The 26,084-nt window shown below is 49.4% G+C and overlaps 2 protein-coding genes across 6 annotated transcripts in view; one reads left to right on the top strand and one right to left on the bottom strand.

The window, feature by feature from the left end:
* Positions 1-730: 730 nt before the first annotated feature.
* On the bottom strand, positions 731-21,792 carry hdlbpa (high density lipoprotein binding protein a). Of its 2 annotated transcripts, none has more exons than XM_056603520.1 (28): positions 21,696-21,792; positions 19,600-19,669; positions 17,696-17,810; positions 16,627-16,784; positions 15,256-15,471; positions 14,249-14,455; positions 13,542-13,757; positions 13,108-13,314; positions 12,486-12,593; positions 11,937-12,041; positions 11,511-11,589; positions 10,808-10,947; positions 9,980-10,084; positions 9,599-9,712; positions 9,274-9,360; positions 9,053-9,184; positions 8,496-8,714; positions 7,846-8,067; positions 7,097-7,315; positions 6,150-6,288; positions 5,262-5,443; positions 4,671-4,775; positions 4,408-4,542; positions 4,035-4,178; positions 3,293-3,472; positions 2,797-2,913; positions 2,361-2,504; positions 731-1,611 (listed from the first exon to the last, which is right to left on the bottom strand). In XM_056603520.1, exons 3-28 carry the CDS (start codon positions 17,772-17,774, stop codon positions 1,522-1,524), a joined length of 3,849 nt encoding a protein of 1,282 aa, XP_056459495.1. In that variant the 5' UTR covers positions 17,775-17,810; positions 19,600-19,669; positions 21,696-21,792; the 3' UTR covers positions 731-1,521. The 2 variants fall into 2 exon arrangements, with proteins under 2 accessions (XP_056459495.1, XP_056459496.1); XM_056603521.1 differs by having other exon boundaries at positions 16,627-16,778.
* A 2,656-nt stretch (positions 21,793-24,448) lies between these two features.
* The window catches only part of farp2 (FERM, RhoGEF and pleckstrin domain protein 2), a 39,854-nt gene continuing 38,218 nt past the window's right edge, over positions 24,449-26,084 (top strand). For 2 of the 4 annotated variants that reach the window (XM_056603226.1, XM_056603228.1), the window contains exons 1-2: positions 24,449-24,645; positions 25,318-25,553. In XM_056603226.1, coding sequence (XP_056459201.1) covers positions 25,353-25,553 — 201 coding nt within the window. In that variant the 5' untranslated portion in view covers positions 24,449-24,645; positions 25,318-25,352. The remainder of the gene's footprint in view (positions 24,646-25,317; positions 25,554-26,084) is intronic. The other 2 variants (XM_056603225.1, XM_056603227.1) reach the window with 2 other exon arrangements.

Here is a 26,084-nt window from a genome sequence, read left to right as displayed (position 1 = left end):
TAATTCCCATGTACCAAATCCAATTGTTCTTAAATTATTCCAAGTCCTGTTCAGAGACCAAATTACAAACCACAAAAGTTCTGAGGGCACAAGAAGGATTTTCAATTTTTATTGTATTTTTTTGGACAATTTCATTTCCAGTGTCGTCCATAAATCGTTCACTTTTTATTTGCATAATCTTTCATTCAGGGCTAGAATGATAAAAGCCAAAATGGGGTGGCTGTTAATACTTGTAATAGCAGCTCACAGTCACATCTCATCCTCAGAACGACAGCGAAATCTGAACCAGGGGAGGCCCCGACGTTTCCAAAAGCTTGTACAAACGGGAACGTTTAGCGGACGTTTCAGGTGCGCCTTCAAAGTGAACCCCCCTCCCCCTGTCTAGTCCGCACTCACTCCGTCCTGCTCGGATCATTCTAGCGATAAGGCTAATAGAGAGAGGGCCATTGCTAGGTTCAAACAAAACTGCATAGCAGACGGAAGACAAACGGACTGGACACTGACCCAATACCAAGGATGTGGAAACACAGATCACACAGGAACATCACACGGGGACATCGTTGGCACAGGGGAAGGGGTACAGGGGGGGGAGGGGGGGGCTGGTGGAGGGAGGGGTCTACACTTAACTCGGACATGATCAGATTGTTTTTTTAAAAAGTAAACGGACACCATTTTGAATGTTTCAGCAAAATACAAAAACGCATGATAGTGCGTGGGGGGGGGGGGGGGGGGGGGGGGGGGAGATGGAGGGGAACGGGGGAGTTTGTTCTGTTGACGTACGGTCTCATTGCAGTCGAGGTTCCCATCGGAGCCTCCGATATCTGGCAGTATGAGGATGTGAGCCGTTCCGCCGCGGTCGCAACGAAACGAAAGCCCGTGCGTCGGAAAATAAAGTCAACGTTGAGTGTTTTGATAAGGCGGTACACACGATGTGCAACACTGCTCGACCACACTACCCAGAAGCAGACGGAGGGATCAACGAGACCGTAGGGAAGGAGCTGTGCTCGACGACAACGACACGATTCACTCGGCTACATCGGGATTGGCAGGAGGGGGCGGAGCCACAGACCGCACCGGGTCGGCCATGTTGAAATACTTTAAAACCGCCGCCGCCCCGCCCTGCAAAGGCAACTAAGAACGACAGCTCGGGATCCGTTAGGTTTTCTTTTGTTAGTCAATTCCCAAAGTTGTCCTCTCATCTTAAAATTTTGGTATATAACGACTTTTGAAACCACAATGAAATGCACGGTCTAGAGATAGATAAAAGGTAGTGATAGGCGGCTGATTGTTTACAGACTAAACCATGGCTTTCCTACGGACAGTTGACAGTATTAGACACAGAGCTTAGAGTCATTACAGCTTATGGAAAAGCACTTCGGACCAGGTGGGTTGGACTGAAGAGGGTCGTCAGGGGGTCAGCGGTCAGTCCAGGTCACCATGACGATAGAGAGAGGGGGGGGGGGCCGGAGGTCAGGGGACTGGACTTCTTTGCGGTTCCTTGGAGAGCGGGCGTTCCGGGCGTTAGAAGCGCTTGGGTCCCCAGGGGGACGCCTTGGCCGCCACCGGAGCGCCGAAGCTCGGGAAGTCCTCGGAGCTGCTCATGTCGGGAGCCTGGAGACAGGAAGTGGAGGAGGAAGTGGTCAGTCGGGTCCGCCGTTTTAACCCCAGTGCTGTGTTCCAATATCCATACTTCCATGAGTACACTTAAACGTAGTACACTATCCGCACTCACTAAGTGCGCTAATTTTCAGATGTCAGTGTTGTTCCAAATCGAATACTCCGTGGCGCACTAACTAACTACTCCGTGGTATCACGACTGCCGCCGCGGCTCCTCCCCCGCAATAAACATCCCGCTTTGAGCGGTGAACCCTTTACCCCTTGCAGCTCTAAAAACTATAAAATGACTATTTAAGCAGGCTATGTGGAAAATGCGCCAACTTTGGCTCAGCCTGGCTCCGCTACTTAGCTAAGATGGCTGCCGTTGAGTACGAAAAGTGTACATCGACCAACACTTCGCGATTTGACCGTTTTGAGTACCCCATCTGGGTCCTTTCAGTGCACTTATTTTCGCCCGATCTGAATTGGAACGCCCTACGTACTCAAACTAAGGCTAGTAAGTACGGATAGTATGGATATTGGAACACAGCACAGGTGGAGAGTTCAAAGTTGACACAAGGAAAAAAATAAATGGCATCTAATAACTATAACTAGCTCATGCTAGTGCCACCATAATGTTAGCCCATGCTAGTTATGCATCATGATGGCGATATCTCATGCTAGTAAACCCTCATAACATTAGCTCATGCTAGTCACCCACCACACTGTGAGCTCGAGCTAGCTAGCTAGCCCCGTTGACTGACCTTCTCGGTGCCGGTGGTCCAGGGGGCCTCACGCACCACGAAGCCCTTGGAGGGGCCCCGGGGCTCATCCCCGGACGACGCACTGCCGCCGCCGGAGGACCGCATGTACGTCATGTTGTCCTCCTTCTCCGCCACGTCGCCCAGCTGGAAGAGAGGACAGCGGAGCGTTAGAAGCAGCCGCATGCGGCTGGATCACTGACCGAGGAGCTGGACTACATCACCCATTAAACATTATTACTTATGTCCTGATACTTGGTCATGGCTTAATGCAGAGGGTCACATCCCAGACCATGTTTAGTCACTCGTCGTTGATGCAACAATGATTAATTGAACAAACAGGAACCGTTCCTGCTGTCAGGTGAACAGATCGCCCAACACAAAGTGAGGCGCCCCAGAGCCGGGTGCTCTGAGGAGACGGGAGAGAGGCGGGACGTACGTATTCCTCCTCCAGGTTCAGCAGGTGGTCGATGGCCTCGTCCACCAGCTCCGGGCGCCCCGTCACCGTCACCAGGTTGGGGTCGGGGGACCCGCTCTGGGGGAACTTCAGGTCCACCTGGGGAACACAGCAGTTGGTAAACGGACTGCATTCATACCGCGCTTTCCTAACCAGTGGCCACTCAAAGCACTTCACAATATTGCCTAGCATTCACCCATTCCTGCACACATTCACACACCGACGGCGGAGTCAGCCACGCAGGCCGACAGCCGGCTCGTCAGGAGCAGTCAGGGTGAGGCGTCTTGTTCAGGGACGCCACGACACTCGGCTAGGAGGAGCCGGGGATCGAACTAGCAACCTTCCGGTTACCACTCCAGCTCCTTAGCCACATGCCGCCCAAATGATGCAAGTCGGAAGGCTCTAGAAAATGTCCCTCAGCCTCCCCCCCTTCACCCTCAGCTCTGCCCAGCCCTACTCTCCGTCCCGCCCCGCTCACCTTGAACTCTTCCATGATCTTGCGGATGCCCTTCCCGCGGCCCCCGATGATGCGTGCGTGGACGCGGCTGTCCAGCGTTATCTCCTCTGAGATCAACTCCTCCAGCTCGTCCACCAGGGCCTTGATCGCGTCACGCGCCGCAATGGCGTTGGGCTCATAGCCCATGATGCTGATCTGGTCCTGAACAGATAACACACACACACACACACACGGGTCACGACCTCTGCAGAAGACGTCAGGCGCACTCCAGAAACACAAGCATTGTAAATATGTGTATGCATAAACTTGATATGTTATGGGCCTTTGAATATGATCTACCTATCTATACACACATTTTATATCATATTGGAAACATTCATATCGAAAAGCTTGGGCTAAAAAAATGTAAATGATATTCTCTAGAAATAAAGCCACATCAATTTCCATTCTTTAGAAAGTAAGCCTAGTTATGCTCCATGCTATAGGAATAAAGTTAAATGACGCCCAATGCTTTACGTACTTTAAGCTACGCCCTGTTCAAATAATAAAATGCTCAACCCTAGCCTATACAGAGGGTATAGCAGTGCTTTACCAGGTTATTGTTCTACATTAAAGAAGCTAAGCCAAGTTAAGCCTATAGCAGGTTCTTGTTCTATATAAACCAAGCTATGCTAAGCTAAGGCTAAAGCAGGTTGCTGTACCAGGTAAAGTGTTCTACATAAACAAAGCTATGCTAAGCTAAGGCTAAAGCAGGTTGCTGTACCAGGTTCTCGTCGTTCTTCTCGGGGAACTGGATGTTGACGTCGTGCTCAGTTCGGATGGTGGTGATCACGGCTCCCTTGCGGCCGATGATCTTGGGGTGATACTTTGGATCCACAGTGATGGTCAGCTTGAAGCTCCTGAGAGCCTAAACACACAACACACACACAAATAATAAACTCAAGCTCAATATCAAAAGACCATAAGTCCTCAGGACTAAGCCAGGAAAACAATTAGACACTGGTCAAGTTGACTAGTCTTATCATGGAAACAAAAGCTCCATTTGATTGAATTTTAAGTTATTAGAGAGAGGCGAGGCAGACTACAAAGCTCACTGTCATTACCACTCCCCGCCAGCAGGGGGCGCCTGCACTCACCCTGTCCTCCTGCTCCAGCTGCAGCTCCTTGACACGCTCCAGCAGTCCCTCGCGGGCTCGGTCCAGGTGATTGGCCAGGCCCGTGATGGAGATTATGTCACACTGCAACTCCGGAGAAGGCACTTGAATGTTGACCTGGCGGGAGAAAGCAACGCAGACAACGTCATCACAGGGCTTCAGACGTGGGCGTGCTGCATGAGGACTCCAGATGGGTCTTCATTATGGGTGGCTTGTGGGGGTCTTGAGATAGAATGAGTACAAACCTCGAACTCGTCCATCATCTTGCGGATCCCGCTCCCCTTCTGCCCGATGATGTAGCGGTGGAGGTCGAAAGGCACTTCTACCTCGGTGGTGACCGGGACCAAGGCCTGCGACACACGAGATAGAGTTACACGTTATACCAGACGCACAAAACCTCCCACGCTATGAATCTCCATGGCAACCTGATAATGAGGGGTCCTACGGTACAAACCGCATTGTGTAAATTGAGGTGAAGGTGGGTAGGCAGTTTGATTTAGGACTGCAGATAAACGCGAATGAGTCACTTTTAAAAGCAGTGCCACGGTGATCACCAGAGGCACATTAAGAAAAGGTAGGATTTAAGGGACTATCGGGTTTACCTTGCAGCTAGATTTAAACATTCCTCTTCATTGTTATCTGGACACAACATTGCACACATGAAAGTTAAACTACTAGTAGACAATGACATCTTTTGTGTACTGGTTCTTCACAACGTCACAACAAACCGGGAATCCCTTCGACCTCCCAAACCCAACCCCTGGGGTTGGGTTTGGGAGGTTGTCCCTAGCCCCCCTTCCTCCCAACCAATCAGACGACAGCGGGTGACCTCTCACCTTCAGCGCCTCCACGGCGGCCTCGCAGCGCTCCTTGCGGCCGGAGATCACGATGACGTCACACTTCTTGGGCGCGGCCGGGTCCACGACGGGCGGCTCCACCTTCACCTCGCCGTCGGGCACCTCCCCGTTCTCCTGGATCACCGCCTCGGCAGGAGGAGCAGGAGCGGGAGGAGGAGGAGCTGGGGAGGAGGAGCCGAGGACCGCGGGGGAGTCACGACCACTTCATGTACGCACTCATCGTCCGTCACACGTACTGGCACTTAAAATAGTACTTAGCATTGTGTAGCGTCTTATCCTAGCTGTCTCTGTTGTGCACGGGGAATGGGTTAACCTAGAGATTGTTAGTGCTTGGCACTTGGTTCTATGAACATCCTTACTGTACCGACAGCGATATATTGTTGTTTCTCATTCTTCTGACAAATGTACTTATTGTAAATCGCTTCGGAGTGTGATAAATGCCCTCAATGTCAATGTAACACGACTAGAAGATCAACCTGAAAACCTAATATTACCATATTCTATTCTGAAGTACATTCTGCATCACCTATGCAAGAAGATCCGATGATTACTTACATTCATAAACAGCAGACACAACGGATAATGTCTATTTACACGTTTTAGAGTTCAGCTCAACATTAGGACCCTAACCCCTTCCGTGCTGGGATTCGTCTGGAACCCCTTTTTAGAGTCCAACAATGTTCATGGCATTTCCTCTATTCCCTAGAACCATCTCGCTCCACCTCGGAGAACTACTGAATGCTTAGCTCAATGCATTTCTATCTGTACCCATCCACATTATTGCTGCTCTGTGGTCTGCGTCCTCTTTAGTCCCTGCATCTGAAAGTCCTTCATCGTTGTAACAGTCCTTCCCGGCGGGGGGCTCACCGTTGGGGTCCTCGCGGTCGGGGAACTTGATCTGCACGTTGTGGTCTTTGGTGATCTGCTGGATGCGGGACCCCTTGGGGCCCATGATGGAGCGGTGGAACCGCTGCGTGATGACGCACTCGATGGTCACCTGGGCGTCCTGGGAGAGAGAGAGAGACGGGGCAGAGCGCGCTCAGAACCTCCTGGAGCGTCTCAACGCGTTCACGTCGCGTTTTAATTCCCACTACGGCGCTGTGCTTTATGCAGCGTCACCCTGGTGTTCTGTCTGGGCTGAGTAAAGCACAGCCCCTGTTGTATTTGCATCTCATCAGGGGAGACATAAACCTCGTCTCTATGGTCACCAGAGTAGAGATTATCCGATAGCATTTCTTCCTTCCCGATACCTGAACTAGAGTATCGGCCGATAGAGTGTCTACCGATACACTATCTAGCATTGTTACTACTAATTATACTTGGAAACTTAATTCTAATTGAAGGGTTCTCTTGCGATGACAACAATGTGCAGTCGGTTCACTTACCGTCGACAATTAATTTAGAACTGGATCATTTACAATAATACATTTGCATGAGCATCCATGTTTGTCCGACTTGGTGGCTCGAACACACGAAGGTCGGCGATAACGCAGGTCCCATTTCGACTGCACCTCCGACAATAAACGAATGCAGCATAACACCGCACTGTTTGTGATGCTCTAGGCATCGGTTGTAAATGAGCCATCGTGTCGTGACATGAGCCATGTGATGGTCTCAGCACATAGACTTGCGTACTCCCCGATACCCAATACAGCCTTTTAGGCAGCATCGGAGGAATTTCTGATACCGGTATGGGAACAACGCGACTGGAGAGCCTTGACCTGCACGCCCGTCGACGAGCGAGTCAGAAGCCTTGGGCAGAGCTACGGTAACAACCGGGCCGTGTTTGGACGGCGCCGCCACCGCCCACTCACCAGGTCCTCGATGATCTCCTGCATGCGCTTCTTGGCCGCCTCCACGCAGTCCTTGGCGCCCTTCAGCGTGACCTTCTCGCTCTGGGAGCCCGTGCGGGGGAAGCTGACCATCACACCGCCGTACTCGTCGGCGATGTCGCGCAGCACCTGGCCGCGGCGCGCCACGAAGTAGCGGTGGTGCTTGGGGTCCACGCTCATGGTGTCCTCCACCACGTTGTCCTGGGGGGCAGGGGGGGGGGGCAACCAGGTCACACTCTGCAGCACAGACTGCCTCACATAACTAGTTTAAACTAGTTGTGAGAGGAGTACAGACGAGGCCTTTACCTGGTCGCCTCAAGGTTATTCGAGTACAAAATACATTATTTTAATCCTTTGTTGCCTTTAGTTAAAGAGGCATCACCGATCCGTCCCCAACAACGCGTCACTCTTGTTCTGGTTTAGTCGTTATGTGCAGAATTTCCACATTAACACGTTTTATTAAGTTAAGGCATAGATCTAGCCAACAACAAAGAAACCGGACAAATCTGGGAGGAGAGATGCAGCGTTGTATATATACAAGGTTATGTCCGGCATGCGAGATAAATGTATTTACAGAAAGTAAACTAACGTATAAAAAAAAGATTAAACAGTACAGCCGGGAACACAAACCTCTAGAAAAGCGTATTGGATATGAGATAGTCACCATCTGTGGGACATCTGTTAAACACTACCAGTCCACACAGGACTTCTAAAAGGCGTGGTGCACTGACCAGACTCCTGATGAGCTCCTCCAGCTCCTTGGTGGCCTCCTTCACAGCCTCCTCCGTGCCCACCACCGTGATGAGCTCCTGCTCCTGGTCCTCCGCCGTGGGGAAGATGATCCGCGCCCCCGTGCTGTCGCGCACCTTGCGGATGTTCCCGCCGCCCTTCCCGATCAGGAACTTGTGGTACTCCGGCTTGGCGCGCAGCTCCGCCGTGTGGCTCTTGATTTGCTGGGAGGAGACAGGGTGGGTTCATCATCAACAGGGGACAGACGGGTCATCATCAACAGGGGACAGACGGGTCATCATCAACAGGGGACAGACGGGTCATCGTCAGGGGACAGACGGGTCATCATCAACAGGGGACAGACGGGTCATCGTCAACAGGGGACAGACGGGTCATCGTCAGGGGACAGACGGGTCATCGACAGGGGACAGACGGGTCATCAACAGGGGACAGACGGGTCATCGTCAGGGGACAGACGGGTCATCAACAGGGGACAGACGGGTCATCGACAGGGGACAGACGGGTCATCATCAACAGGGGACAGACGGGTCATCAACAGGGGACAGACGGGTCATCGTCTAGTGCCCCCTTATCCCAACAGTACGGAGCCAGGCCCGAGACACCAGCCCGCCCCCTCGGGTGCCCCACCCACCTTCTCCTCGGCCAGGGCCAGCAGCTGCTGCTTGGCCTTCTCCACCTCCTCGGCTGGTCCGCGGATGGTGACCTTGTCGACGCCCGAGCCCTCGGTGGGGAAGTGGATGTGCACGCCTCCGCACTCCTCCATGATGGAGCGCACGAAGCGCCCCTTGGAGCCGATCAGGGAGTTGTGGAGCTTGGAGGGGATGGACACCTCCAGCTCCGTGATGTTGGCCTGGAGGACGCCGAGGGAAGAGAGGGAGGTTAGAGAGAGAGAGAGACGGTCGTTGGGCCGGTCAGTCCACTCTCAGGTCTGAATTATTCAACACAGCATCACCGTTTACGTTAACATTCAGCAGCCGCTTTTACCCAAAGCAAGTTACAACAAGCACATTTGTCAGAAGAAAGAGAAACAACAATATATCTCTGTCGGTACAGTAAGAATGTTCATAGAAACAAGTTCCAAGCACTAACAATCACTAGGTTAACCCATTCCCCGTACACAACAAGGATAGCTAGGATAAGAGGATCACCACCACCACCACCCTCCTCCTCATCATCGTCCTCACTCACCAGCTCTTTCTGGATTGCCAGGATGCGGGTTCTTGCGGCTTCACAGGCGGGTCTCTTGCCGGTGATGACGATCATCTCAGAGTTGCTGTTCTCGGCAGGCAGGTCGATTTTGGTGTTAGTTTCCTCACGGATCTAAAGGAGATGAGACGAACAGCTCTAGTCAGCCTCAAAACATGTAAAATGCAGGAGGGGGAAGTTGAGCCCATCTTTGGTTCCCTCACCTTCTTGATGTTGGCTCCTCCCTTTCCAATGATGTTCTTGTGGAACTGCTTGAAGATGGGGACCAGGAGGGTGTAGCCGTTCTCCACCTGACAGAACCACAAGGGGGGAGGAGACATGAGTCACAGCTCTACGAAGCACCCCTTTAACAAAGCCCTGGCTAGCTCCGGTTGTTAGCATAGCCTTGGCTTGACTATGGCCTAACAGTATAGCATTGATTAGCATGTACTTGCATAGCATTTATTGGCCATGGCTTGCGTTGACATATCGTCTTTGATCTCGGCATAATTTTTTATAGAAATACAACGTTTTCCAAACGGAGCGTACCATTTCAGCCGCCATCTTCTGCATGAACTTGAAGCATTTCTCCACCTCCGTGTGCGGCCCGCGCAGCTGAACGATGTTGCTCTTCTGGGCAGGGTCGGGGAAGTTGATGATGACCTGAGGGGATGGACAGTTACAGCCAACGGGGATAGACAGTCACAAAATGGGACCAAGCAGATACAAATAAACGGTCAGTATTTATAAAACGTGTTCTTATCCAAAGAGGCAGTGAATTCACATACAGGTGAAGTAGGAGAACTCTGCAGGTAGATTGTGGACGCTGGGGACCGAGCCAAGTACCGGTCAGCTGAGAGTTGAGGGTCCCAACGACAACAACACTATCCTACACAAAGCTATCGGGACACTGTTTTCGGTTGATCTTACCTCTGGGAATTTGTCACGAACTTCTTTGATCTTCTCCCCCTTCTGGCCGATGATGGCTCTGTGGAACCGCTGCTCAATGATCAGGTCCTTGGTGCGCTCGTTCTCCTGCAAGAGACACAAGAACCGCTCAGTGAACCGCTCAGTGAACCGCTCAGTGAACCGCTCAGTGAACCGCTCAGGGCCCTCTGAACACAAGGGTTCTGATCCAAGATGGCCATGAGGTTTCCCCTAACACCGTTAACGTCAAGACTAGAGCTGGGTATCGTGGCTAATTTCCTAAATCAATTCGATTCATAAAGGTTCTGAATCGATTAATCACGATTCGATTCAATCTGCTCTTAAATAATGAAAATGGCTCAACTGTGACACAAAATACAAATGTACTTTATTTTTTCTCTTCATCTTAAACTACAGGTTTTAAGTGCAACCTTGTAAATTGGACAGTTTAAACTTGAGCTGTAAACAAAACTGTCTCAAGACTCAAAAGTGCAATTTTCAAATTAGAAAGGAATTGCAAGTGAAAGTGTACTTGAACTACAACATTCCGTCACTGCAAATTGCATCAAGGCATTGTTCATTAAAGTGCAAAAATAATGGTCACAAAACTAAAAAATATAAAATCGATATCATGCCATATGAATTCGATATTGCAAACTTTTAATGACATCGATCCAAAATCGATTAAATCTATTTTCTTACCCAGCCCTAGACACGGCTAAAGTAAACGCTAACATTACAGAGAGTTAAGGACCTTATGCCCTCCTTAGTGAACTAGATGGGCGTACTCAGACCAGGCCAGCGGGGGCTCGAGGGTCCGGCCGTACTGACCATGCGTGACGCCAGCTCCAGCAGCTCCTTCCGGGCGTCCTGAACCCCCTGGGGGTCCCCCTCGATGCGGATCAGGGTGCTCTTCTCGTTGTCGGGGGGGATGCGGACAGTCACCTTGTGCAGCTCCTTGATGCGGTTGACTGGACAACGACAAACGCAGCGATGAGGAGGGAGACCGGCCGTTTGGGCGCCGCCCGGCTACGAGTGGCGGATACATCCCGTCTGACTGAAACACTTTCCTTCTTTACATTATTATTTTTATTCTGATGTTGAAAAAATATAAATGAAAGGGTAAATATCGAAATGAAAGCCTTTGCTTCAGCTTTACGATGCAGGAATAGTTTTGAGCCAAGTAGTCGCAGTGGCGTTTCTCTTCAGGCATACTTGGTGCGGACATCATGGGGAGACGTATGCTCTACCAGTGAAGTCTATAAACCAATTCCTTGATTTCTGATGGAGGACTAGAGTGACTGAACTCAATGTCAAACACAAGCCTCCGGCAGCCCTGTGGGGTTCCAGAGCCCACCACGGTGTGTTTCGTTGCTTCCTCTCGGAGGTATAAACCAGTTATTACAGCGCGGCAACGAGCTGCGTAACCTCCTCAGTCCTCCTTCATATTATTCAGCAACGACGGCTACAACAGAGGAATGAAAAGCGACTGCATTGTCCCCTCCCAGCCCGGCCGTGCTCCAACACTACTCACTGTTGGCTCCTCCTTTGCCGATCAAGTGTCGGTGGAACTTGGGATCCACGCTAATCTCGGTGTAATCCATACGGTTCCCCTGGAGAAGAGGAGAGTGACGGGTCGTAAGTTCACTCGACGTTAAGAGCTGCTACTCAGTGGAATGAAAGTCCACAGCACGTCGGGATTCAGGTGCCTCTAATAATCCCCGGGGACAGGGTTTAGGCTAATTGCTCAAGAAACAGGAAATGGAAATGCATGAAAGTCCCTCAAAAAAAAAAAAAAAACATGAATGCAAGACAATATAAATAAATCTTATTCAATGATTTTTTTTTTGAGTACATAGAAAAGCGCTATATAAAACGAATGCATTATTTATTTTTTTTGGTTCACAGAACTCATGAAGGCCTTTGGGGACTTCTTGGCTTCAAGAGTGGCGCCTCTTACCAGATCAAGGACCATGGCTTCGATCTCCACCTGCACCATCTGCAGGTCTTTGGTGGGGCCTTCGAGAGTGATCCTGTCCTCTCCCTCCGTGAACTCGATGTGCACCTGGAGGAGGTGGAAGAAGAACCGCTCGTTAACACTCAGGTTCATCAATGAACCAGACTGCTCTTCTGTAGATCCGCTCCTCAGACCTTGGGCTAGCCGAGCAATGGAATTTTGATCGTGATTTCGATTTTAGTGTCAAACGATCACCAAACTAATGTAATCTAGTTGAATTTTTTTATATTTATTTTAATTTATTTATTTCATTCATTAAATGTTTTATAGAAATTATAGAACAGCTGGATACATACGTGTACATTTTCAACATTTTTGATATTCTTTTATAAAAAAATAAAAAAAAAGTTAAATTTCGAAAGTTCTCAGTGTTTTTTGGAGAGAAATGCTGAATATTGCTTCATGTTTTCACGCTCAAAAATAATAATTTGAAAACTCATGATTTCAATATTGCCTAAAACCCTGATTTCCTCCACAAGGGAGCAGCCCTACCTTGGGCATCTGCTGGGTGATCTTGGCCAGGTTCTGCCCCTTCTTGCCGATGATGAAGCGGTGGAGCCAGGAGGGAGCGGACACCGTGGACACGCTGTAGCTGTTGGCCTGAGGGGACAGGAGGGGGGCGGAGGGTGGGTTTACATAAACAAAGCGCGGCGCCCACCTCTGGGCGGGGCCGCCATGGAACACGGGGATGACTAGCCAAAGCAGACGGACCGCATCGATGTCACACGCCCAAATAAGGTAAATAATGAGGTCACCAGTGTGACCAAATAGAACAGAATCTGTTTGATTTTCTGTGTTTGGTTACTCGTTTTGGTAATTACCTAATTCAAATGTCCTAAGCAAGTATTTTCCACATATCTGGTCAAATGTAACTACTTTTTCCACTGAAAGAACCCAGAAGGTCGCAAGGTAGACAGTGCCCCTACATTCAGAACCCCACCCACCCCCCACCCACCTGGGCCCAGACCCACCAGCCCCCCTCCCCCTGGTCAGAGAGCCACCACCTCCCCCCAGTGCCCCCTCGGTCCCCTGGTCCTCTACCTTGGTCTAGACCGCCGTGAGGCCCCGACCCACCCCCCCCCCCCTCTCCCCCTGTACCCCCCTGGGCCCCTACCTTGGCGTAGACCTCCGTGAGGGCCTGTCCCAGGCGGTCGGGCTCCCCGCGCAGGATCACGGTCTCCAGGGCGCTGTCGGACGGAGGGATCTCCACCGACACGCCCGTCTTCTCCAGGATCTCCTGCAGGGTGTTTCCCTTGGGCCCGATCACGTACTTGTGCTGAGACTTCTTCACCTCCACGGCGATGGTGGTGGTGTTCTTCTTCTGCAAGGGACAGCGACGGCAAGAACTGCATTTGAACCTCGTCGCTTGAAAAAGGTACTTTCACAGACAAAACGTTTAAAAAAAAAAAAGAACGACCAGAGTCGGCCAACTCTACCGGAAATAGGTTTCACATACAGCGTGCACCACATTCGACGCCAGTGTTAAAACTACGCTACACCATAGCCTAGAATGGTTATGCTACACGCTAACCGAGCCGCGCCACGTACCTTCTCCTCGTGGACCTTCTTGATCATGGCCACGGCGAGGGCCACCTGCTCCTTCTCCCCGGTGATGACGATCTCCGTCTTGTTGACGCTGGGCGGCGGCACGTTGATGCGCGCGCCCGTCTCCGCCATCATCTCCAGGACCAGCTTGTTGGAGGCGCCGGTGATGAAGGGGTGGTACACCTTGTCGATGCTCACCCTCTCCACCGCACGCTTGTCCTGCAGGGGGGGGGGGGGGGAAGACACGCGTCGGTGAAGGGGTGAGGAGGTGGGGCAAGGGGATTGAACCCTGAACCTTTGGGTGGCCCTCAAGCACACGCCCTGACCGGGACACAAACGCCGTCGCACACAAGCAGGAAGGTCTGCAGCGGCCGGTTTTGATCTGAATTAGTATTCGCCATCTCACCGGGGGCGCAGGAGGTACAAAGTGTCTCCTTCCTTCGCCAGTCAGACAACTCTATAATGTATTGCAATCCTTTAGCACGGCATCACACACTGTGAGGGAGTTATCATTAAAAGGCAAGGACCAGTTACCACGTCACACTGCTTTAGTCAAGAGATATTATGAACTCCAATGGATTCAAAATGAAACTAAAAGTTTTGGTTTACTTTGAATCCATTGAACGCCCAGCCGCTGGACACAGCGCTGTCCAGCCGCCCTTCATAACAAACTCATCTAACTGAACACGGAGTCTGCAGGGGCGCGCTACCTGCTCAGCGGAGATCAGCAGGATCTCGTGCTTGGCCTTCTCCAAGCCCTCCTTGGTGCCAGAGATCTTGATCTGGTTGCTGAGGTCGTCGGGACGCGGGATCTGGATCTTGGTGGCGGTCCGGAGCTCGAGTTCCTGGAGCTTCTCCCCACTCTTCCCGATGACGTAGCGATGGTGTTCCTTGGGGATGGCCACGGTGGAGGACGCCTGCCGGGGAGAAGGGGACACAGGGCAACGCGTGAGACGGAGCCCGTGATGCAGAGCAACGCGTTAGACGGAGCCCGTGATGCAGGGCAACGCGTTAGACGGAGCCCATGATGCAGAGCAACGCGTTAGACGGAGCCCGTCTGAGATGGCAGTACACAGCCATGTGTTAGATGGAGCCACTTCCAGTTGGAAGGATATTCAGAATTAAAAATAAATGTAAGTGATCCGTCCACTCTAACTGGCGGTGTGACTGAAGCCAACTAGCGTACGGTCGGTGGGAGGGGTTCAGGGAGCGTCGACGGTAATATTGTGTCAACAAAGAAGGAGGTACCGGCTGGCCAGCACTCTTTATCTGTATGATACATCAGTTATAGGATAAGACTTTAATGGCATTATTAAAATCATTATCGTGTCCAATCTACGGGCTAGGCAAGCATACAACTGCATTAAAGACCGCATTATGGCCTCACCAGCCCCTCCGTTTGAGATGGACTCATAAACACGAGGACTTATAACCACGGATGTCTTCTACAAAGATCGTCTAATGGTTTTCCAGGAGTTCACACTCTTAGTGAGAGAGTATGGCAGCATGGAAAAAAGTAATGCCCCTGTAACTTCAAACAAACTACAGTACAATAAAGAGAAAATCAACTGACCTAAAGGGCCAATCAGGTGTAGGCCAATAGGAGTAGAATAACAGGCCAATCACCTCAATTACAGGGTCAATGAGAGATGGATGATGGGAGCCAATCAACTGACCCACGGGGACAACCAGAGCTCAGTAAGGAAGGGGCACTGACCTGAGTCTGCAGTCGGGACACGATCTCCTTGCGGGCCTTCATGACGGCGTCCAGCTTCCCGGACACCATGATGGACAGGCCCTGGTCCTTGGCCATGGACAGCTCCAGGTGGGCGCCAGTCTTGTGCATGATGTCCACGCACACCTTGGCCTGGTCCCCCTCCCCGAACTGGTTCATGTCCTTGTACTTACGCTCCTCAAGGGGCACGTGGAACACCTAGTGGGGAGCAGGAGACGACATCCGTAAGATACACGCACGTTCAGAGCTCACCTAGACATTTTTTTCCCCTCGATGCCTCGTTCACGCTACATGCGTCCGTCGACGGATGGGGGCTTTTTGACGTATCCATGCGTTTTCCCGGGTTGTATTACAAAGGAGATTTCATTGGAGAGCGCACTTGCGTATATTTGCGTGACGCGATCTGACTGAAGGCGGATCCGTTGCTTCCTGAGAAGTTGAACATTTCTCAACTTTTCGACGCAGGCCACGGATCAAAGGACGGACGGACCCACGATGCATTTCGCGAGCGCCCAATGCAAAGTCAATGAGATCCGTCGCCGGACGGAGGTAGTGTGAATGCGGGCTTAATGTATGTTGCACGTCCTTGCACTTAAAAAACAAAAATAGTACTTAGCATTGTGTAGCATCTTACCCTAGCTATCTTTGTTTTATACAGGGAATGGGTTAACCTAGTGATTGTTAGTACTTGGTTCTATGAACATCCTTACTGTACTGACAGCGATATAATGAATCTCTTTCTTCTGACAAATGTACTCATTGTAAGTCGCTTTAGATCTACTAGAAGCTGTTGATATGTAAAGATGATAGAGTAAAAACAGGCCAGTACACGGCAAAAAACAAGGCGTTCTGTTGTAGGCATACAAGTGCTTCAAAGTATTCCTCCAGGCCGGGTCCAGTACAACAAGACAGACAGGATTTCAGTCAGGTGTGATGGAACCGAAGACGATAATGAAAAATGTAGACGTGCTCAGTTCATGGGTTGAGCAAGAGCACTGTTGAGCACCAGGTCCCCGGGTACTAATGCTCTTGAGCACTCTAAACAGTTCTACACATTGGTTTCTGACGGCTTCCATGTTAACGGAGCGAATCTAGAGACTTGTACTAGCTTATCAAAGAGTTCCTTGTTGGATCTCAGAAAACATGTGGTTCATACTTCTACCGCCACGAATAGAAAAGGCCCGCCATTCATTTCTGATTGCGTGGCTACTCTGAGCTCCCTCTCTGACCCGAGGTCTGAGCGCACCACCACTTCTGCAACACTTACTGTAGCGTTCCGCTGTGCTCAGCCTCAGGTGCATCCCTTTGGTTAACTTAACAGCTACGACTTCATCAAAGTAATCCATCGCCTACCTGGGTGATGACGGACGACTTGAGGGGGCGGAGCTTGGAGGTCCAGGCGTTGGCGGTCTCCTGGGTGCCTTCGGGGGAGGCCGCCTTCTCGGGCAGCGGGGGGAAGGCATCCTTGTAGGTGGGGAGAGCCTCCTCCTCTCCGCTGGCTCCTCCTGCAGCTGGGCAAAAACAGGAGAGCTCAGTAAACAACGACGAGGATGGAGGTCCTGGCCCCGCTAAGGTAAACACAGGAGCAGAGCTAGCTCCAGCTGCTGCTAGGCGACCCAGGAGCAGAGCTCAGTGCACAACGAGGGAGATCAGGAGGCTCTAGCTCTTCCTGCTGCTAGGCAACCCAGGAAGTGATATAGCACCTCAGGCTGCTAGGCAACTCAGGCAGGAGAGCTCTGTGCACAACAAGGTGACGAGGCCGCGACACCAGTGCAACGGCAAGTTGTCTGGCAACAGTAGTGTTGCCAGACAACCCTCGCTCCCCCTCTCTCTCTCTCTCTCTCGTCCTCCCTCCCTCGCTCGCTCTCCGACTGGAGCGTCCTTGAGCGACAACCGTAGCCGCATCAGAGGTCGGGGTTCACCACATCATCGTGTGTGGGGAAGTGAGCGTGCGTGGGCGACTGAGGAGAGAGGCTGTAGGGTGCTCGGAGAGGGGGGGGGGGGGGGGGGGGGGGGAGTGCTGGATCTAAGTGCAGTCTGTCTGGAAGAGACCTGCAGTGTGTTTTGGATTTATATACGATTTTAAATCACAGCAGGATTAAGAGAGTATTCCAAATTCGAGTTCAGGTCAAAATGTAGGTTGTTCAAGGAACCCGGAAGGGAGCCACTGGAGATCACTCCCTGGACCGGGAGCCCCGCCCCCTGGACCGGGAGCCCCGCCCCCTGGACCGGGAGCCCCGCCCCCTTTGTGTTAGTTAAATAAAGTTCGGTGGAATGAGGTTTGGATGCGTTATTTAAATTAAGTTAGTTGGCCTTAGGAGGGATGTGTTATTTAAATAAATTGTGGTGGAATGAGGTTTGTATGCGTTATTTATATGAACACGGAGGGGCGGACGAGGGGGGTGTGGGAGCGGACACTGACCTCCGCCGCTCTGCTCCGTCAGCAGGCCGCTGCGGTGCTCGTTGAAGCGCTCCTGGGTGAGTACAGCGACTGAGCTCATGGTGAATATCGCGTCAACACAGAGTCCGAGGGTGCCCTGCAGAAACACAACAACAACAACATTAGACCAACGGGTACAGACGGGGGATTTTAAATCCGCCTCTAAAATGCATCAGTGATTCAGTAATGTCCTTCTGATAGCACATATTGTTCTTGTTGCTTGGTTAAGTGCATTGTATTGCCGTTATGCACATCAGCTCTACTTGGTATATAGTTTGAGTTCATCGAGTGGATGCTTCATCGTTACGCTACTCAATGTCACACCCTCTTTCCAAAGTCTATTGCCTTGATTTCAGATGCATCACGACGTTGGGAGCCAGAACCCTTGATCCAAGATGGCCACTGCTTAACTGCGGACATCAGAAATCTAACCCGGAACCTTTGGCCTGAGGGTCAAGCACACCAACCACTAGACGATCCGGCTCACATGTCGGCATTGTGGAGTCCATTACCACAGACATTAGCGTGCTGTAAGCCACGTTTTCATAGGAGTGCTGATACTTCTAGCATGGACCACTGCAAGACCTCATCAAATCCTTCTAAAATGGCGATACAAATGGGTGTGCCCACTGCTACTTCTACCCTTCCATTACCTGGCTTCTCCCCACAGGTCTTTGGTGGTTCTCTGTGGAAAGCCGCCCACCCCTACACAGGCTTATCAATACAGGTCAACCTGCAGCCTTGAGAGTTAGGCTGATTAGATAATCCCAAGGTCACTCTGACCCGTGGTTCAATAGTTCATGCGAGGCCTGAGTGAATCCATGTTCAGTCAATAGACCTCATTCATCCATGATGAATGAATGAATCCCCCCACCCAGAACGACTGTATAACTAGTAGGAGTAAAAGCTGCAATGTGTGAGATTGAACCCCTCGTAATGAGATTGCGGGAGACTTCTGAATTCCAAAAGGTTAATTACAGTGTTCTACCCCTTTAACTGGGCGCTGCTGTGGGGGGCGAGCCAGCGTGGCTCAGCTGGCTGGGGGCGGGAATGAGAGGGTTAGGGGAGTCTCCGTATTAAGATTCTTGTAAACAAAGAGGTTCGGACTCGCCTGCATCTAGTATCTGTAGGATATATCAGTTATAGGACCTGATTTTATTGAAATCTCTTATCATTCAGCATCAACTACAGAAATGGCAAGGTAATTTTAAGCTACGACCTACTTAAAAACTGTACACCCTGTGACTCTAAAGTCCTTAAGAATGCCTACCCCCCCACCCAGATGGATACAGCGGGTCGATTTCACACACCCTAGAACACGTATATTTATTTAGAATAGTCGGCCAATTCGGATCTCAAGGAGACGTAAAATAGTCTCAACTACCATCTCCTTCTACAACCTGGCTATAAGTCGCTTGGAATAGTAAGATTACCACAGGGTCCCTACTCTGTACTCTATTCACCAAGTGAATACAGAACAGAATACATTAGGCTGTGATGCAGATTCTACTGCAGACGTTTAGCTTCTGATTCAAATCGAGTGTGGCCCATGGAGAGGAGAGGAGAGGGTGTTCAATCGGCTTTTCGACTGCCGCTGCCTCTTGTTCCTTAGACCTGCTTTCTCAGGCTTTCAAACCATCAACCCCAGTAAGCTGAAAGACTGCTGACTTTGAAGCTGTGGCCACCTGGTTTCTAAAAGGTTTCAGTGATTGAATGAGTGAGTGAGCAAGCAAGCGAAAACATTGTAATAACTGTTGTCATGCTCTCCCTCACTTATATATCTGTATTGGCAATACCAATGTTATTACCATAGCAATACAAGCCATTTAATTTGAGGAGAGAGAGAAAGAGAGACATTGGAGTTGGGTGGAAGGCCTATAACTTACCAGCTAAATGGTCAGTTACCAGATTATCCGTCCTGTAAAGCTGTCCGCTTGTCAGCCTGCCAGCTTTTGCCTGAATAAATAAAAGCAAAGGAAGATAAGTCATCCACTTTAAATCATGGTTGGTGCCTTCAAACATGACCAAACACAAGAGTTGAAACACACGAGTAGTTTTCTCATGTGACATTGCCTCTGAGAAAATGTGTTTTTAGGATCCAGCATGTCAAGGGCTCTTCCCAGCTCAGCGATTCGGGGTATTCCCATCAAAGGCTGGGAATATGTTGATTATACCTAATTAATTGAATCATTTTGCATGAATCAAAAGTACATAATGTTTTCAATACGGTCTCGAAACTGGGATGAATGAAATTAGGTTAACTGGCATCACCAGGGTTGTGTTACAATCAACATGAAAGACCTAGGATATCTTGGGTTAGATACTGACTATTAATATCAAGTAATGACGAGAAGTACTATTAGATTTATGCCAAGTGTTCCAAACATTTGGGATCTCTACCTAACTAAATAGCGTCCTTATTTAGATATTGAAGCAGACGTTTTATCCAAAGCAAATTACATTTTCTTTGAGATGGGGCATTAAGGAGCAGGTACGATGTAGGGGTTAGACAGTACAGAGACAAGTCATTAAGGAGCAGGTATTGGTTAGACAGTAAAGAGACAGGTCATCAAGAAGCAGGTAGGGGTAAGACAGTACAGAGACCTGTCATTAAAGGAGCAGGTAGGGGAAGTAGTATAGAAACAGGTAATTTAGAGCACGGTATAGGTCAGTGAATTCAGACGAACTATTAGGAGATAGTAAGGGGATAGGCTTCTTGCTCTAGAATGCCTACAGGTTAGTGGCTGTGAACACTGTGGTATTCGAACCCAGTGCCTTTGGGGTGGGAGTCGAACCCTAACCATTACACTATCATGGCCCTAAACCTTTGTACAGGAGCTAAATCCTGGATTAGGGATTAGTGTACAGGGTGCAATAGACGGCCAACGTTAGCACATTATGCCCATAGTAACAAATATGTTAGCAGACGAAGCTATCAGAGACTAACCAGTGCAATTCAGCACATACACGACGTCTTTATTTGTACAAGACGTCATTTAATCGCACTACTAAAACGGGCTTTGAGGCGGATGTTTGTTTAAAACATGTTTTGCCAAGATGTACAGACGAAGAGGGCGTTCTGTTTCCAAGCCAATGCTAGTTAGCGAATTGGCTAAAAACTTTGACCACCGTGTCACGTAAGAGAGTGACACGTAGCCGGGTGGGTTAGCTAACAGGCTAGCTGTAGCTAACAGGCTAGCGGTGGCTAAAAGCCTAGCGGCAGCTAGCGGGCTAGTGAAGCTAACAGGCTGTAGCACCCCGATAACCAAACAGACACACACACACACACACACACACATAAAAAATACAGAATACGAGAATAATTCTGCTGACCTACACTAACTATCATTATGCACCAGGACGAAACCCTTTTTATTAAAACCTTGTCAAAACTGTTCTGTTCTAGACTACAGAAAGGACTGCACAGAATGGAAAATAAAATGCAAGCAAAATAAACAACTAACAACACTGTAAAGCAACACAAATGCGTCAATACACACATACAAATACACAAGTGAACAAACGACACGCATACACACACATACTCCATGGCCACAGCTAAAGTGTCTGGGACGCTGGGGAAACTTCAGGCTGCATAAACACCCCGGATCGGGCATTCCCTGGACTTCTAATCCCGCATGAGGAACCCGGGATTAACAGTATGTCCTCTTTTTATCAGCAGGGAGTGAATGGGAGAGCGAACCCGGAGCCCGTCAGGCGGCATCAAGTGAAGGGGAGCCCCGGTGGGCTGCAGTCGGTGCTCTCGCTAAGTCCACGTAGGCATAAGGCAGTACAGCTGAACGGGAGACATGACACCAGGCCTCAGCACACACACACACACTCAAAGACACACACACACACTGCTCCCTTCACATGCATCCTGCACCACAACCCTCCGCACCCCGTTACACACACGTTCACCCAAAGCCCCCCTGCCACACGCTTGCACGGGGCCGTGTTGCGTGATCCCCGCTGTACTTACTTATTTTGATTTCCTCGTCTGCCCTGAAGGTGCAGAAGCTCTGATGAAATTCCACTGGCGAGAAGGTGGAAGTGGAGGCTGGCGGATATATACCGCAGCCGTCCACCAATCATGTCCTCTAACGTCACACGGTGGAGAGTCCGGTTACAATTTCAGCACCCAAGGAAACTTCCAAATATCTTTCTCTGGACAATGATTATTGCACAATCTAACTACTGTGAGAATAAATCCTACCGTGAATGGACAATAATATCAATAATATCCGTAAGGGTACCAAAACAACAGGGTTGATTGATGTCCCCTTATACTGAGAGGGAACATTGAGTATTTATGTGTGTGTGTGTGTGTGTGTGTGTGTGTGTGTGTGTGTGTGTGTGTGTGTGTGTGTGTGTGTGTGTGTGTGTGTGTGTGTGTGTGTGTGTGTGTGTGTGTGTGTGTGTGTGTGTGTGTGTGTGTGATGTCTGCATATACATGTGTGTGTGTGTGTGTGTGTGTGTGTGTGTGTGTGTGTGTGTGTGTGTGTGTGTGTGTGTGTGTGTGTGTGTGTGTGTGTGTGTGTGTGTGTGTGTGCATGTGTGTGTCCTTATATTTAGTGTATATGTATATGTGTGTAAGTACCCCCCCACCACCACCTCCTGCCAGAGGCGAGGGGTGAAAGGTCAACTTCAACAGACAGCTACACTTATTGAATGCTAATGCCCTTCAATCAGGGCATGATTATATCGACACCTTTTATTAGCACTTGATTTAAGATAAAGACACTTTTAATCAGGACATGATTAAGGATACAGCCACCTTTAGATGAAGACACTCTGCACATAACTACCGTTCATTGCTTACGTGTGGTTATTTTTGTTGCACGTATTTCACTGTGTTTTTGTGTAGCTGTTTAAAATGGTAATGTAATCATCTTTCAAAAGCACGGATGGAAAAAGGGCTTTACATAAAGCTCATTATGTTGTGTAGTTACTACATAATAATATGATAATGACTTCATGATACAATTATATTGTGATATTACATTTTGTTGTTAAGTAACTTAGCTAGCTGTGATAGCTACATGGGTCAAATCCCAACTTATGCTTGTTGTTTTTAAACAGAAATGCATGGCCTATTCTCCAAATAATAGCCAAAAGATTTATTATAATTATATTTAAACTTAAAATGAAATAATAATTGATACTCCCCCCCCATCCCAGCCCTACACAAATGTTTGATACAGCAGAAATATATGTGTGTTATACACTTATATAACACTATATAATATAACACACAAAGTTATTACCATATATTAACGCTTTAATCCGAAGCGACTTGATGTTCAGCCTCGTGTCCTGAGGCCGAATGTTCAGCCTCAACGGGCAGGCTTAGGGCACCCCCACCTGTAACCCTCTCAGGGCTGATACAGGTAAGGCTGCACCCATTGAACCCAGTGTCGAATAACAACAACACCAAGCCATCCTCGCTCTCCTGTCCACTAGTCTATACGTCCCCTCTGCTCCTCCCAGTGCTGTATTTCTACGTACACGTTGATACATACTCTCTATTTTTAAATGTTGTTGTTGCGGTGCAGCCTGTCTGCTGTGCACCTAGAGGTCCCCTAAGGGAAGGATGTTATATTGTGTTATTCATAGTGGTCCTGTGGGGCCCCCTGTGTTGGGCCCTCCTCGAGGAACAAACACCAGGGACCGTCCTAGGGGGAGCCCCGGGGGCCAGCCCAGGTGTACCCCTCCCCCCCCCCCCCCCAGGGACCCCCACACTGGGACAATACCCTTCGTTATGCAGACATGTTGTTGTGGTTGTGGTTGTTGGATAGGAGCAGTCACATTCACTGGGATCTCTGTCATTGTTCTGTACTTGGTCTACATCAGGGTCTTGCACAATGTGTGTGGGGACGTTGAAGTTCCGAGGGACTACAGACCTGTTTATGGAGCCATTACTGTGTTGTTGATGAGCAACCATGTTTGTAGTTCTTGTAGTTTTTCTGTGTCAAGTCGATTTTGCTGTGAAGTGTTCATAGGGTGGAGGACTATGGAGGCAGGATAGTCTGACCCCCCAGGTCAAAGGTTGTTGGGTCAAAGGCTTCTTGGTTCAAAAGGTTCTAGGTAACCTGTAGTCATCGTTGAGCAAGACACCAATAACCCTGACCGGATCGTTAATGACATGTATCCTGTATGTAATCCTTAGTAAATTCGTTTTGGATTAAATGAGCTAAACTAATTAATAGTCCTAGTAAAAGGTTCAAAGGTAAATAATATCCTAAATAATGTAAAATGTCCAATCTTCCTTTTGTCCACTAGAGGGAGCTCCTTTACAAATGCTTCATTGTTTATCACAAAAGTAACTTTTTGCCCCGCTGTCAAAAAGTCCATTGATATTGACCCAACGTAATTATCAGTATCAATTGAATATATAAGTGAATGCTTTAACTTGATAATTAAAACATTTTATGTAATCGTCAGCATGTCCTATGACTGTATTTTCCTGCTAAACATTCAAGAGTTTGGCATCTTGTGTAGAATTGTGCTGATTGATTCTGCAGATCTCGGAAAGTTTAGTATAAAAAGCAGTTTTCCATAAATAGATGTCTCTGGTCCAATATTCACTCTATCCAGACCGGATACACTAAAGACAGATATAGTCTAATCGAACATAGCAATTGTGATATAGTGACATTTAGGTTGAATAATCAAGACTTTTAAAATAAATCAATGTATTCTAAATCCATGTAGTCCTGTAGGGCCGTGAGGAGGGGACTAGACCACCAGCAGGCCTCCTGTCCTGGGCCAGGACTAGTCCATAGGTCTCGCTGTGTGAGCCAATGGAAGGAGGACCCGGCTCAGCCAGTCGTCTCTACTCGTTTCCACTCGACAGCGATCATGGACTGCAATGGTGTCCTTCCCGAAGACACTAACTTGTGTTAGTGTAGCCATTCGACGTTGAACTGAAGGTAAAACTTGTTTTTTTTTTTATCGCGTTTGTTCCCGATACAGCAACTTTATTTATAGATCGGTGCGCAGGGATTGAGTTAGGTTTAACCCTTCTTAGGTAACGCGGTTCCTCGGTCGTCGACCGCGTCTCGCTGCGTTAAAGTCTGCACGCAATCTAATGCACATTGTACCGATTTACAGCGTTTTATTTCTTTATTCAATATTTTTCGTGTGTAATTTCTGTACGCCTGCTGTCACACAATGTTTTTTACTACTTTAGCGAATTGGCCCAGGTTACATGTTGCATGAAATCACAACTTCATGCACTTTTTTTCTATGTGAATATACATTAGTTAACTACTTGTGGCCAGTGCTGCAGACCTGTAGAGCTACATGGGAAGTGGCGACGTGAACAACGTGTTGCAGCGGGGTTGTTCCGTGAATGTGAAGTCGCTCCTTGAATAAATACTGCTGTACTCATGCATGAGTGATCCGGTGGGACGGACGCACATGCCAGACATACGGCGAGAAGAAGCCACGTTGTGAGGAGGCAACAAGGCGTTGGATCCTCTGCAGATCCCTGGTCGATCACCATATTCCCCCAGAAACGACCCTAATCACCTCAGACCGAGCTGTGAGGTAGCCCTGCCCCGTCCCGCATGCCTGGGGTTAATTGCTCGCTGTGATTGCAGGAGTGCCCGGAGCGGTCTGTCTGTCTGGAGCAGTCATGGGAGAACTGGAAGGTTCGTACCGGGTCATCCAGACGCCTGGCACCCGGCTAGGGGCACCGTTTAACGCGGGCATCAGCACCCTGGAGGCAGGGCAGGCTCTGTCGGCCAACATGTCCGCTGCGGGGAAGAACTACGGCAGAGGACTGCAAATGCGAGTGGTGGGCTTGGACGAATCCCAGGAGTTTTACGACATGGAGGTGAGTTACTTGTGACTAGTGCTGCTTTAGATGCGGGGAGTGTCGTCCCGGGGTTGGGGTTGCATGGGAAGATGCGGGCGACCCAGTTTGCGTGTGGCAGAGCCAGGTTTGGGACATCAGCCACGGATGGCTTTGGTCAGAAGCCGTCTTCCTTCTTACCGGGCGAATCAAATCCAACCCACCAGAGAGCAGCTTCCTGAGTGGCTGCCCAGAGCCAACTGGGTCTACTATACCATGAGTAAACCTGTTGGCTATATTGTCTTCTTCCTTTCGCCATACATTCTTAGCCTAGTTTTTACCATCCAGACAGATAGACAGATAATAGTTGGACATTTATGATCAAGTCCGACTCAATTGTTTAATTATAGCCAGGTTTGGCCTGCAGTGTTTTTTTCATAGAAGTGGCAGACAGAGTTTCACTAGCCAATAAAGTAGATCGGGCCAAGTTAATGAAGATCCCCGTTGCCAGGGCAACCGTGAATGAGGCCCCCCCACTGGGAGCCAACTTTAACCTAGCCCTCCAAGTGGAAA

The sequence above is a fragment of the Gadus chalcogrammus genome, chromosome 12 (assembly GCF_026213295.1).
Source record: "Gadus chalcogrammus isolate NIFS_2021 chromosome 12, NIFS_Gcha_1.0, whole genome shotgun sequence".
Taxonomy (NCBI): Eukaryota; Metazoa; Chordata; class Actinopteri; order Gadiformes; family Gadidae; genus Gadus; species Gadus chalcogrammus.
This window is presented reverse-complemented; position numbering and strand designations above follow the sequence as displayed.

What these genes read in the sequence shown, in the direction of transcription:
- hdlbpa (XM_056603520.1), bottom strand. Translation starts at nt 17,774, where the DNA reads ATGAGCTCAGTCGCTGTACTCACCCAGGAGCGCTTCAACGAGCACCGC. An exon ending in TGGAGCTGGCGTCACGCATG is followed by an intron (nt 10,085 to 10,807) that starts GTCAGTACGGCC and finishes TGTCTCTTGCAG; the next exon opens with GAGAACGAGCGCACCAAGGA. An exon ending in AGATGATGGACGAGTTCGAG is followed by an intron (nt 4,543 to 4,670) that starts GTTTGTACTCAT and finishes TTCTCCCGCCAG; the next exon opens with GTCAACATTCAAGTGCCTTC.